We start from the raw sequence: 14718 nt of genomic DNA, 5'->3' as shown, positions 1-14718 counted from the left end.
GGGTAGCTCATGATTTCTTTGGGTCTTGTGGTCATATTTTAAAATGGGTACCAGAGGTGAGAATATTTTTTGTCTAAATTTGTAAAACCACAGCTTCCCTGTCACATATTTCACACTCAAATACTAAAATGATGGACACGGACACTTCCCACCCCAGGCTTCACCCCGGCTTCAGGGACCACCAACGTGCCACCGCAGGGTTCCAGCAGGAAGGCTTTGCTGCCAGTTTCCTAACCACCTCCCCTGGACCCTTGGCTGAGCGGTTATCTCTGTGGCACCTCCGTAAATCGGGAGCATCAACTCATCCAAGCTGTTGCTGCTGCTCTCAGCAAGATCAAAGCGCATCCTTGTTGGTGCCTTGTTCTGCTGAAACCCAGCCACAGCGCAGTACTGAGCCGGCATCCAGCTTCAAACCCGCCCAGGGAGAGGTAAATCGCTGGATAATGGTCTTGTTGTGGGAAATCCTGCAGCGTAGGCTGCCGGTAAGGGCTTGTGCCGGTCCAGTTATGCCCTGCTGGAGCGTATGCCGACACCTCTCACCTGCTCACTGCCTGCCCGGCTCTCGCACCGTTCCAGTCTCCTTTCTCCTCCACAGTCCCAGGCTTTCGGGCACTTGAAGACTCGTTGCCCAAGAGCAGCTTAAACTGCCCGTGAGTAAGGGGAGGATGCCCCGTGCCGTGGGGGGGGCAGGGGAGGGGGTGCCCGGTCGGAACCAGCCCGTCCCTGGAGGTTGCAAGGCTGCTGGTGGCCGTTGCTGTGGCAGTGGGGAAATGGTAACAGTCAGCTGTGCCTCTGCACTTAATAATGCAATTTCATGTCCGACATCAGACAGGAATGCAATAACTCAGCAACTCTGCTTCAGGAAGCTAAAGGGAACCAGATGAAGCTATGCAATTTTTTTACAATATCCAAATTCTTTCTGCAAGTCACCTTGTTTTATAAGAATTCATTCTCCTCGAGTCCTCTGAGGATCAGAATCTAATAAAAGTGCATATTTGTGTGATTTTTATTTTTGGCTTGGCATGAGACCTCTGGACGCTCTTTATTCGCAGAACAACACTGTCTTATGAGCCGAGTGAGATTCACTCCCTAAGTCTCAGCTTTTAACCCAGCTTGCCAGGATTCTTCCCAGTAGCTATGGCATGCAGTGATCACCCATTTACACAGTGAAACACACACCTCAAACACTGCACTCTTAGAGATCCCAATCTCATGATTGCTGGCCTCCACTTCAGCAGATTAGTTGCTAGACCTCAAAACCCCATTTCATACAGTCTGGCTAATGCTGTAATACATTTATTTGAATACTTAAATGCTTATCCTAGTTTGTGATTACTTGCTTTTAATACCATGTTCTTTTTTCTTTGCTTTTCTCAAAAATCAAGGCGAATGTGTACTAATATACAGTGAATTATAAGCCTGAATGGCCTAAGATTTTCACCTGAATCATTTTTAGAGTCGATACCCATGTGAATTTTAATCTGTGAACAGATAAGTATAACGTAACAGTCATTTACAGAGTCTGAAATTTGTACATTCTTTTGGCTTGCTATATATGTTCCCATCTAGATAAAAAGTATGTATGATCTATGTAATATAATTTATAATTACCACGCAGGTTCATATTCTGTTTTTCCATAAATATTTCAGGAGCAAGCTCCAAGTCAGGATTATTTGGTGAAGATACTCATGGACCTATTGAATAGCAAAGACAGGTGGCCGCCTGCAGAAAATCCATCCATAGGAAACATGGTGGCACTTGTCAGTTGAAGTGGTATTTACAAATCACCCTATAGTCACCTGTAGTGAGGGAGGAATACGGCACATCCTTCCAACAGCCAGATGGTTACGCTGTGTATTATCAGTCAGGATGAGATATGCATTCACGTCAGCAGTGAGTACCATTTCATGATTCCTCAGGTGAGAGAATATTTTAAATCTAAACCAAATGCTGCCACCTTGCCAGGGCAGAGTGCAGAGCCCTTCTAACACCAAGCCTGGTGTCGGTCCGGAGACAGAAGGACCCTTCCCCTCCCACCCCCCTGCAGTATTTGGCACAGAAGACGCACCCCGCGCATGCTGCCACCCACGAGCTGTGCCAGACCGGCTTCAGGCTGGGCACGGCGCTGCGGGCATTGCGCCTGGCAGGCGGCGGAGCCACTGGCGAGCAGCGGGGCAGAGGTGCCGCAGGTGGCGGCTGAGGGCCGGTGGGTCCTACCTGGCCACCGGTGGTCCTGAGCTGGCAGCAAGTGGCCCCAGCGCGTGCGGCCGGGGTTCGGCTGGCAGGGACCAGGACACGGTGGCAGGATGACTGGCGTGCACAGGAGCCACCAGCTTCCCAGCAGTCTGGAGCTCATATAAGGAATTAAGTCAGGCTTATTGTTGAAGTCAGCATTTTTGACTGGAGGCACTGAAAACCTATTTGACAACTGCATCTTGCCACATCCCCGGTTTTTGTTATTAATCTCTGCAATTGCCTTACCTTTACTCCTGTGGGTAAGAGATGTCCCCAAGGCATGAGTATAGATGGTGTACTGGAGTATGAAGTTGAAGAGCTTGAATTACCTGCTCCTACCAGGCTCTTGTGGCTCCAGTATGGGTGTTTCTCCCGTGTCGGAGGCAGCTGAGGAATTCAGACAACATATAGCATTAGGGTCCAGGCTCTGGTTGGTGTTCAGTTCAGCGATGGCTGTGGAGCTCAATCGGTTTCTGCATTTTACCAGATAGGCTGGTATAGGATAAGGCTAGAAGTAAACAAATGAATTTTCATTAATTCAGGTAAGATGGGAAGCGGAGCAGATGCCCGCATCTTGGTCAGGACTGCTGATTTAAAGCACTGCTCGTTCTAGGTAAGAGCTCCAGTGTCACCTCTGCTGGAGCTGCTTTCTCTCCTGGCCGTTATCGTGTGGCTAAACCTGGAAATAAACAGCATAGGGACATGCTGACAGCATGGATTAGGATTGTTCTTAAGGTTAGGGATCTGCAATAAAGAACTGATGGCCTTAGTTAACAGATGACCCTTGTTTGGCCCATGCCAATGGAGTCACCACTTGGTTGCCGATTGCTTTAGTTCAGGGGTCCTCAGACTTTTTAAGCAGGGGGCCAGTGCGCGGATGAAGTGGCAGGCAGCCATCTGCGGCTGCTTGGTTTCCCCCCCCAGCCCCCGGCGGGGGGGAGCGGGGGGGTCTGTAATACCAGGGGCCAGGCTGTAGTTTGAGGACCCCTGCTATAGATCTTGTATCCCAGGGCATGGCATATGAAGGCACAGGCCCCAGGTGAGATCCCTCATTGCATACCTAAGTGCTGGTTATATACCATCACTTACCCACCCAAGTTCTGCCCTAGAATGTGCCCATGTGCAGCAAAGCAGCTTTGCAGCCAGCTCACGCTCCAGCAAGCTGTTTGCTCCCTCCAGGCTCACCTGAGAAGGTCCCTTCTTCCCCGATACTTAAGTGGTGGGAGGCTCTGGGCACACCCCTCGCTGCAGAAAGGTGTGCACAGGGTTGGTTTGAGGTGAGCTCAGAGCATCATCGCTCAGCAGCCTGGCACCCAGACCATGGACAAAGCCTTTCTCAGGAAGGGCCCTTGCCACAGGGCTCAAGGAGACCAGCTGAGCGTGGGGCTGGAGTGAGTATCAGGGTCCGGCTTTGTGGGATCTGTAGGTCTCAGTGTATGATTTGTTATACGACTGACTGGGACAGAATTAGGCACAAAGCTGCAGGAATAATGAGTTTTCATCTGCTCCAAGACGAGGAGTCGGTAAGATAGGACCATACCGGGATGAGTATTATGGTTCATGTTGAGGTTGGTGTTGGAAGGTGCTGAAGAGCTGACTGTGTTACTGGTTCTGACAGGCTTCCCTGTTTGTGTTGAGAAATGTGTGGCTGACGGACAGCTCACCCTTGAGGGAGAGTGTCTGTCGCTGAGGAGCCTGCTTGGGTGAGGCTGTGGTCCACGTCCATGCCAGATTCTTCTGGGCCTTTTCCAGCACTGCTGTCCTCTTTTCAAGATCTGCAGTGGACCAGAAGTCCACACAGCATTCCGAGACACGAATGAGCGAGAGGTTGGTACAGTTACATTTTCCAAACTCTGTTCCTCCCCTTAGTTACCCCTAACATGGTGTTCGGTTCTCAAGCACTGCTCTGCAAGATCCCTGCCTCCCTCGGCTGGTAGTGCCTCTCAGAAATGGTAAGTGTCAGTCTATAATTAGGGAGTCTGTAATCTGTAGATTAGTGGCTCCATGCTCCAGAGTCTCCATCTGCTGTACACACTGAAATCATTTTATCTCTAGTCTCAGTCCTGTTCCAGCCTTCTGAAATGGTTTTCACAGGATTTTCTTTGTTGTGCAAAGCAGCTTGTTCATGGCTGTCATTGGGTGGCTGGGCACTAGAGCAGACATCGCACAATGGCCTCTTGTCAGCGTGGCACAAGCTGCAGGATGCTCCTCTGTCCAAGCAGGAACAGGGCTTTGGAATGTATTTTTCTGCTGTGTTCAGAGACTCAGCCCCCCTCGACACAGAGCAGATGGCACGTTGCCAGTTATTAGGGTGTTTACTGTGTTTAGACGATCGCCCAAACAATGGAAACCTACTGCCATCCTAAAGGGCTGCAGAGACCGCACATAGGAACCTTCACCGTACAGCCATACAACACACGAACATTCACTTACAGCCATACAACACATGAACCTTCACCGTACAGCCATACAACACATGAACCTTCACCGTACAGCCATACAACACATGAACCTTCACCGTACAGCCATACAACACACAAACCTTCACTTACAGCCATACAACACACGAACATTCACTGTACAGCCATACAACACACGAACCTTCACTTACAGCCATACAACACACGAACATTCACTGTACAGCCATACAACACACGAACCTTCACTTACAGCCATACAACACACGAACCTTCACCGTACAGCCATACCTCCTTCTCACACACCACGAGCCCGGGCCGTGCCTGCCGCTGTGCAGGCGGTAACACAGCTCAGGGCTTCACCCACCAACGCCCTGTATAATGGTAACAGGCTGGGCAAAGCGGGCATGCCCCGAGGTCAGCCCTGAGCTGCAGCCTGGCCCTGGCTGCCATCACACCGGGGTACCCCCGCCTAGGGGCGGCTGACGTGCTGCCACATATCCAGGACAGCCTCACGCGAGGCTTGGCCGCTCGCAACCATAGCATGGATGGGACCCCCTTGCATTGTCCCCTCTTTGCTATTGTCTCGTAGCTGGAGATGCCTTGCAGCTGTCCCAGAGAGACACCCAGAGTTCTTGACCCAAAATCTGGTGTCAGAATTCTTGTTATTATCATAAAAATGATCTCCTGGATGGCTGTGCTTCCATGCATAGCAGATGGCAAAATCAGACGTCACAGTTGTTGACACCCAGGCTTACCATTGAGTTGTATCAGTTCAGGATGCTGGTGTCATTGTGCTGTATCTTCATTCCTTCAGCAAAGCACTCCTGCTTTACACCAGCAGAAGTTCAGGCTCAGAGATTACACAGTAGCTTTCCTATACCCTTACTGATCTGGGTCCAATAAGGAGCACCCTGCCTGAAATACATTTCTAATTGTATTGCAGATTTGTAAAAGAGTAAATGAATCTCCTTGTCTGATAGCTGGGTAGCTGCAAGCAATAGCCTTATTGTGCTTTGTTTGGTAGAGGGAATATTCCATACTGGCACACAAGCTGCACTCCACCGCCTTATCTGGAAAGGACCTGCAAAGTCCTTCTGAGCCAGCCACACTGCTTCTGTCACCTCACAGCAGGATGCTGCTGACAGACATCTGGGGGAAATACGGTTTGCAGAATTTCTGCAGCATCCATGACCAGCTAGCACACTTCTGGTATTTTAAATGAAAATGTCCAGTGGAGCAAAGCAGCCTTTCTCAGGCAGGCAGCGTGACACTCATGGAATCTGTGGAAATTCTGGGGTACAGAGCTACCTTCCCAGCCCTCCAACACCACACTTGCTACACTAATGAGTTCCCACTGTGAGCTCAAGGGGCCAATTGAAAAGCTACAAATTAATTCATTTTCTACATAGGTTCAATCACTAACTTATACACAGCTGTCAGAAGTGTAGGTGAAGACAGTGGTAGTGATGAGGATCTTTGTTGTACATGTTATACGCATTAGGAACAGCACAGACCGAGTAGCCCATACCCAGGCAACTAGTCGGGACACATCTGCTCTCACTGACATCGGAGCATCTGCGTTCTAGTGGATGAAATGGCGTTCCTCTTGTGCATGAGCAGCAGAACATTGAATATGGCCCATTCTTTCCCAAATGCAACACAGTTCATTTCAGTAACGACATTCTGGGCACAGGAGAGTCTCCAGAGAAGCGACTGCTAGAGCAACACTTGCACCTTAGACAAAGAGTGAGCATTTCCCTGATTTTCAGTCCTACAACTCACAGCACCCCTTGGAAGACTCCCCAGGATCTTACTTCACTAGCTAAAGTAGTGCATTAGAACAGTACAGCCAGGAAATTTTCTCCAATTCCTAACAAACCACAGCTAGCTGGGATGCATTCTTCCTTCTGTCAGCTTTGTCCTTTAGCTAAGAAGTCCCTCTGGCTGTCAGTGTTTAACTACCTTGATATATTTGCAGGGCAGACCCATGCCCTCACTCTGTTGGTTTCACTAGGTAAAACAAGCTAAGCCTATTCCACAAGTCCTGTAGCGCACATCAATTTTATATGCATATATATTCCCTTTGATTTAATTCTGAATTAGTGCATTTTAATATTAAATGCCCCTTCCATTTTTTCTAGCCAAAGGAAATGAGACTGCTTGGCTCAAGTTCTTGGCTTCATTCGTTATTTGAAGATCATTGTGCAAGGGGGATGGAGATGAATATTTTTGAACTCTGTAATAGTACAGATTTAAATTTAGATCCAAATTTCAGTGTCTTGGATGCATTTAATGTGTTTCAGTCTCGTAAGAACACTTTCAAGATATGAGGTGCGGTGGATCTTGGGAAAGATAATGGGTTTGGGTTTTTTTAAATAAAGTATACATTCACATACTGGGCTATTCTGCTGCAATATAATGCTCTTTAGCTTAGATTTTAGCTTAGATTAGCGGGGATTTGAGTGTAAAAAATGGGATAGGCATAAATACCTGGCTACAACTTTGCACTTCCAAAATGTGCTTTCCATTTCCTCCCTAACATTTTCCTCAGCAATTTCCTTCCAAAAGGGTTGTTGGTTTTTTTGCAGTGCACACAGCTTCCAGGAGCTGTGCTGCCTTTCACCTCTGGGATTATGGGCTCTCCAAGCAGGGCTGCATAATATTTTGTCTCTCTGACAACAAATGCAATAAAAGCACCACTGTTCACTGCTGCCCCAATTCCGATCATGAAGACTCTTCAAAATGAAAACCCCAGCAGAAATGGGACAAGTCCAGTCTGTTCTCCTGAACAAGAGAAGGCTGTGAAAACCCACGAGCGTGCTGCACCCAGGAGTTACCCTTAAACATCCTCCTGCTTATCCCTGCTCCTGGCGTGTGCTGGCATGGCAGCACAGTGCCCAGCTGCAGGACACCTCCAGCACAGCGGTTCAGCCCCTTACCTGCTGGTGGGCCAGCAGCACTTGCAAGAAGGGATGCTTCAGGGGAAGTTAGCCTTGGGCACCTTGGGTGGCCTGTGTCCACAGCAGCTAAATGGCTGCAGTGATGTGTGGCAGGGGCACGCCTGCCCTAAGGCACTGCAGTCTTTACAATGCCCATCTCTGGTGAAGCCAACAGGCTTAGGCACTGAGGTGAAGTCCCCACATGCTGAAAAGGTACCAAGACAGTCGTTCAGAACAGGGCTGCTGTAAAAGTAAGGACCTGGTAGGAGCTGGGAATGGTGGGTGCTAGAGGGGGCCCCAGTGTGGCCATGTAAACCTGGGGTTCCCAGTGCTTGCCGTAGCCTGGGCTCTTACCGCTCCTCTTTTCCTTGATGTTCCTGCTGGCAAAGATGAAGGGAAACTGTCTAGGAATTTTTTAAATTTTATTTTTTTTTTTTGCTTGCTGAGTTGCCTGGTCTGATTTTGCAGACTGGGTTTTAAAACCAGCAGATGTTTGCCCTGAAGAGGACAACACACCGCTCGGAGATGGCAGCGAAGCTGTCCCTGCTCCTGCTGTGTGAACATGCAGCCAGGTCAGGCGAGGTTTCTGGAGCTCCCAGGAGTTCAGCAGCTGCAGCTCATTTGTCTCCCCTGGAAGTCAAGTGCTCATGAGAAATCATAAACCTCATTTCTAAAATCATAACCCTTATAAGGGTTAAAATTTAATGGGAAAAAAAAATAAATCGTTTTCAGCTCTGCGGTTCTTCTGTCTTCCAAAGAAGGTCGCTTTGCCTGACCACTAACAACACAGCACAGCTCAGTGTAGACATTTGAGCAGTTTTACTCTATCAGGCAGCCCAGACCTTTGCAGTGATAACCCACAAGGCAGGGCACAAACCTGAATTTCGGGGTCGTTAACCCCCATCCAGACACACCCGGCTGCTGGTCCAAGCCCCTGGCCGCCTGGGCCGGGCCGGGCTGCAGCCAACGGGGCCGTCTGAAGTCCGGCCCGGGGGGTGAAGGCTTTGGCACAGCGTCGCCCGGAACGTGAAACACCCGTGGCGCGCTCGGCAGCGCCAGCGGAGCTCGGCCGCGCCCGGCACCGGCACCGGCACCGGCACTGGCACTCGCTGCTGCTCGCCCCCACGCCCGTTCCTGCGGCGGTTCCGCTTCGCTTGAAATGACACGGGACCTGCCGCAGCGGCGGGTCTGCGTCGGTAACGGCCGGGGCTCCGCGCTGCGGCTGCCCCTGCGGCAGGGCAGGGCCGGGCCGGGAAGGGCCAGGCTGAACAACAGCCCGTGCGCCCGCAGGGCCGGTGGCGGGCCCGGGCCGGGCCGGCGGAGGCCCCTGGTGCGGCGCGTTAGCTGCGGGCGGAGCGGCGCGGCGGCCGTGGCAGAGGGCAGCACTGCCCCCTGGCGGCTCCGCCGGGCCGCGGCGCGGGGAGGCGGCTCTGCGGACCCGCCCCGCCCCGGCAGAGCCCGCCCCCGGCCCGGTGCCGGTGCCGCTGCCGCTGCCGGTGCTGCTGCCGGTGCCGGTGCCCCAGCCCGGCGAGGCCCGCGCTGCCCCGCACGCCCCGCCGAAGAGCCGGGGAGGCCGCGGGAGCGGCAGGGCAGGCCCGAGCCGGCGGCTGGCTCCGAACCCTTGGCCTCGCTGCGCTGGCCCAAACGGCAAACGGCCCAGGATGGGTTTGCTGGGCAAAACCCCTGTAAGGTCAAATGTGGCGCCATGCTGGGCAAGCTGGCTGCCCCCGCTGCCCACTCCTTGCCTTGGGCTGCCCACTCCTCCCCCCGCTGCCTGCTCTGTCCCCCCTGCTGCCGGAGGGGCGAGCGGGCAAGGCGGGCATGTGCCTGGCTCAGCCTTAACACCATTCCTTGAACAGATTCCAGACAGATCTTGAATAGCTCCATGAATGTGAGATTATTATTTTTTAAAAAACACTGCTGTTTTATTTTTATACAAACTAAAACACCAGAGGTCATTGAATCCTATATTAAATACATAAATTAAAAAATAACCATTCATAAAACTTTACATACAATAAGGATTCTCTTCTACACGTTAATACATATAGTACAGATACATGTCCAGTGTTTATCAAAGGGTCATTCTGCCAAGTCATTTACAATGGTGTTCTGCAACAGACACCAAAAAAATTGGGAACAAAAGTGTAAATATACATAAAACCACACAGGTGCTGATGTGAGGGGGGCAGGGGAAAACAAAAAACCCTTTGAATCACCAGCAACCGTGTGGCTGCCCGCTGATCCTCACCCTAGTAAGAAGGATTGCCTGGCCTGTTCAGTTCTCGTGGGCTGCCACGGAATGGAGAGTGTTGGGGTTCAGAGGGTGTTTCCTGCTGAGATGAGGGCAGGGAGCTGGAAAATGAAGAACATCTACAAAAAAAAGTCTCCACGGTTCTCCAGGCACATCAGTAAGAGAGGATGGAGCTGTGAGCCAGGCTGATAATACTGCAAGACGCCCTATTTCCTTCTGCAACCCCAACTGCCCAAACCCTTCTCACCTAACTAGGCCCCCCACCGAAGAGCTTAAATTGACAGAATAGTCTTCAAAATCTCCCAGCTGGGCCAGTGGAGAAAAAGCAGCAAGTCACGTTTTGGCCAAGCTGGCTTGCGCTGCGTCACAGGGCTCACCTGCTGCTCTGACAGTACGGGTAGCCTGCAGCGTCACCACTCCTGCCACAGCGGGGACCGACGGAGGGGAGGAATCCAGGGCTACACTGGCTGTCCTCAAAGGCTGTAATAAATAGATTTTTTGCTGGTTCGTTTTGGGGAGGCGAGGCTGGCTGCAGTGACTAATTTGAGGGAGGATTCCCAATGCTTTCCCTCAGTGAGTGTCAGGAACAGCAGAAAAGCCCTGGATAAACAGCTTCAGCTTCAGGACAGAGAAGGCAGGAGACCCCAGAAAAACAGATCCAAAATCCAGTTGCCCATGAGATGTAAAACCATGAGGAGTGTACCAGCTGCGGCAGCTAAACAAGTCTAGATTCAGTTCCCCGTTCCTAGATTGGAATTTACTTTCATAAGCTATAGCAACAATTTACTATATACAATAGGGAATAGATAGATATATGCATATACATGTATATATATGTACATATACATATATACTATATATAGATACATGTATATATATATACACAAACATCAAACTCAATTTGATCTGGCTGATAGAAAGTGTATATTACTCAGCAAGTGTGTTTTAGGCATGGCATATGTTATGCTGCAAGGAGAGCAAAGCGGCTGTCATTCAGCTCTCTGGAGGGAATCCAGCAATCTTTCAAAGACTGCAGACCAAGATAAGCTGTGGACTGTCCACCACCACCACCCACACCACCCACACCAACACGCCCCTGAGCCTTTGGAAGTGGAGCACCTGCGTGCATATGTATACATAAGAGCAAGGGAGGGGAAACTAGGCAAAAAAGAGAAGTGAAGGAAGATGTGTACAACACGGCTCAGAGGGCCTAAATGATGAAGCCTGCCGCAAGATCAGTCGTATGTTCTGAAGCTAGGGACTTCCATGTGCCATGACCCTTCCCCACGATTGCCTGAAACAAACGTTTCTAGTCCTCCTTCATTTTTTTAACCAACAGTCCTCCTTTTTCTTTTAACCAAAGCGGAGGCGGGAGTTACTGTACCATCACAGAAAATGAGCGCTGCTCATTCTTCTGCAAGAAGAGCTGAGTTTCAGTTGCCGGCCCTAACGCTAGGGTGAACAGTTTCCAGCCTGTAGTTACTTGCAGGACACTGCAGCCAAGTGTCCTTGTGAAATGTGTCCAAGTGAAATGAACTGGTGCTGTAACAGGGGGGGAAAAAAGAGAGGAGGAAGAGGGAATAGAGAGGAAAGCCCCCTTTTTGTAGCTAGCAAGATGTGGTAAAGTTGTTTAGTGATCTAAAGGTGTCACAGGTGTGGGATGAGAGTCTCAAAGGGCCTGACTCCAGATCAGGACTGAACTGCTAGCAGCACTCTTGGAAAGCACGTGTAGGTTTGGGACAACCTTATCTGCAGATTCTTGTGCAGGGGAAAAGGAATTTGAACAAACAGCATGCAACGTACTTGTATTCATTTAACATACCTGCCTACAAGCCTGTTTTTTTAAAAATGAACCAACAAACATACAGCTGGTGCAGAATTCAGTAAACCCCTTGACTAAAACAGACTGCTTCCAGAAGATGTGGTCATTCTGTAATATAAAGTAATTTTAAAGAGCAGGGGGAAAAATACTTGCTAATAGCTTCTAACCTTTGATGGAAGGCTTAACACAATCTCAGGGCATGCAAGAAATGAGTACATTAGGAGTCTTTGTGGAGAAATGGAGCCCAGCACTGCAATCCAGTTGGGTGAATGGACACTAATTATTAAAAGCTATTCTGGCCAAAAAAAATCCATGAGGGGCAGGCATCGTCGATGCTAGAGGAACTTCATCCCTGCTACGGCTGAGGAACTGCTCTTGACCTGCTGAGCTGCTGTGGTAAGTTACTTCACTGCTTTGTGCCTCAGTTGCTTCATCTGTAAAAAGAAGCACGCAAACAAAAGAGAGACACTTTTAAAGCTTCTGATGGGCAGAGTCTGTGTGCGTAAGATCTTGGTACGTGTGAGCCCCATTTTGAAGGTTTAAGTAATGCACAGGCTGTATTCTGGCCCTTGGTTTTCTATTTTTAATACAGACATCCATTTCTCCCAGTTAAGGCTCCATCGTGAAAGACAGAGCTCAAATAAGGAGCCTTGCCACAGGAACCTGAAGTCTAAACAGGCAGGACTCCACTTCCAGGGAAATAAAAGCAGAGGCACGAAGTGCATTATCAAGCCTGGTTCATACAGTACATCAGTGAGAAAAGGGAAAAGATGGGTGCAGCTGGTTGTGTTGCTCCCAGCAGGCACAGGACAGTCACAACACTTGCTGCAGGTGTGACACTCCTCAGCATTCGTTTCTTGCTGACTACAGGGGGGCACGGACCCGTGAGCCTCAGGAAGACACCAGGACTGGGTTCCAGACTTTGTGATTAGAGATCAGTAATGCTTTGAAATGCAAACTACTTCTAGTTACTCTTAAGTGTGGAAAAATCTAAACAGACTAGTGATATTTCTTACTTCTAATAAGGATGTGTTCACAGATTTTTCCCCCATTTTTGGTTTATGTATCATTGATCAGGAAGCCAGCTAACAAAGTCAGTTTGACAAGCCAAACCAAAACATTTATTCCAAGTTGGGACAAAACAGTTGGAAGCTGACACTTTCTGGATCGTAGTCCGTGGACAAGGAGGTTGGCTTTTTTGCCCTCTGTCCTCCAACGTATTACTTCTCTTTCTCAGAAGCTACTCTGTAGGTCAAATCCAGTGTTCCTCAGTGTATTATTCAAATAGTAAACCCAAGTATAGTCATTATTATCTCAGTGGCAGTCTTTAAAGATTATGAAAAGTATCTGACAATAGACAGACTGTTCTTCATGGAGGGAGGGTGAAGAGAGATAAGGCTACAACTCCATCAGAAATCCTCCTTACACCAGACACCCTCTTCTTCCCTTCCTTTGCAGAGTAGGGTGGTGCTTCATTATGACCTCAAGCGCAAAAGGTGGTGCCCTGTCCTGCCCATCCTGCAATAAAACAGACTGCATTTTTCCTTTCTTCCCTCCACATTGCAGTTGTCATTTGTTCCTGAGGTTAAAACCAAAGAAGGAGAGGAGGAGTGCCCGCAGTGAGAAAGCCAGACAGTTCAAACTGAATGCTTTGTTGTCAGCATCTGTCCACAGCTCGTGTGTTTCTCTTGCTCTGTCCTGTTAACTTCAGATCCATTCGTGGGATGACAGTGTCACGTTTAAATGACTGCCCTGCACAGCAGGGATAGATTTTTCTGTTGTAACTTTGGTTCCATGCCCAAGACACACTGACTTGATCAGCTGAAAGTGGTTCCTTCCCTTTAAGTTCTTCCTAAGTGATGTAGGTTCAGAGTTTATTTTTTTTCTCCTTTTGTAATTTCAACATACAGAATTTCATTAGATGCAGCATATACCATAGCTTTAAGTAACAAATCTTGAGTGATGGCTTTAAAATACAAGGTGGTTGCAGTCTTGGCTATAGGTTGCTCATTTTTATACTTTTTAAGATAGGTGTAAACAATGTTCTCTTCATCAGGGGGGTGGAAGCATTTGCCTTTATAAGGATTTATCTGTGTGGTCGGGCACTCTAAAAATAATAATACAAAAAAAAACAACAAACCAGCTGTATCAGATAAATGGTAAGTTCCTCTGCCTACCTATCCCAGCTGACAAGATGCAGTCTTATCAGTCAGAAAGTTGATCAGGTCTGTTCTTACAGTTATCAGTGTTAAACTGTTCGTTTGTATGAAAGGCATTTGTGAAAATTCTGGGTATTTTGCCAAGTCTGTTCATTTAACCCTACGCAGTACTAGGAGTGGCACCACACACCAGCAGGCTCTCAGGGGTTGTAAACCACATTTCAGCACTCTCTGATGCTCCTTGTCCTCTCTATGAGGAGCAGAGACAAGCCATTTGGACTAGACCCTCACCCCCTCCCCAGGCCAGCCTCTATGCAGCAGTGATTCAACAACTCTTCCTGTGTTGGTACTGTGTTACAGCAGCCTTCCTGGGCTCCATGAAGTCCTACTCGATAAATGTGTGAGTGCATCAAATTAGTGCAGAGCTTGTGCTAGATGTGACCCAGCAGCCACATGCAGGTAGAAGAGACTGCAAGCAAGTAATAATAAATCTGCTAGAATTTTGGAAGGAATGTAGCAGCCAATATCTGCCCTTAAAATAGGCCAAAAGTAATTGTTATCAGCAAATGTGGAGGTTTTGTTATATTTTTTTTGATGGTCCTGATTCTTCTTTTATATATGTGTGGTTCTCCCCTTCCTGCTTTGAGAAGAGGGAAGGAATGGCTCCTCTGCAACAAAGAATTCTGTCTGCCTTTAAATACACTGCAGAGCTAATTGTAAGGCTGTTAAAACACACATTTTTTTCTTAGTATGCAGACACAGAAATGTTACAGGCACCTCAGACACAGGCTCCAACACAGAGAGTTAATCAGCACTGCTGGAATTCCAATGTCAGAGTAATAGGGTATTTTTTTTTCTATTTCGGGAAATGCTTATTTCAAAAGACAC

General features: G+C 48.8%; 1 protein-coding gene across 6 annotated transcripts in view; it reads right to left on the bottom strand.

Annotated features, from left to right (window-relative positions):
- Positions 1 to 718: 718 nt before the first annotated feature.
- The window catches only part of JAKMIP2 (janus kinase and microtubule interacting protein 2), a 75290-nt gene continuing 61290 nt past the window's right edge, over positions 719 to 14718 (bottom strand). For 2 of the 6 annotated variants that reach the window (XM_080397828.1, XM_080397834.1), the window contains exon 20: positions 9386 to 10329. In XM_080397828.1, the coding sequence (XP_080253954.1) occupies positions 10183 to 10329 (147 nt within the window). In that variant the 3' untranslated portion in view covers positions 9386 to 10182. Of the gene's footprint in view, positions 2624 to 9385; positions 13779 to 14718 lie in introns of those variants that run through there. The other 4 variants (XM_080397833.1, XM_080397830.1, XM_080397831.1 and 1 more) reach the window with 4 other exon arrangements.

Source organism: Falco punctatus (genome assembly GCF_963210335.1).
Source record: "Falco punctatus genome assembly, chromosome: 8".
Taxonomy (NCBI): Eukaryota; Metazoa; Chordata; class Aves; order Falconiformes; family Falconidae; genus Falco; species Falco punctatus.
Note: the sequence above shows the minus strand (reverse complement) of the source record. Positions and strands in the feature narration are given on the sequence as shown.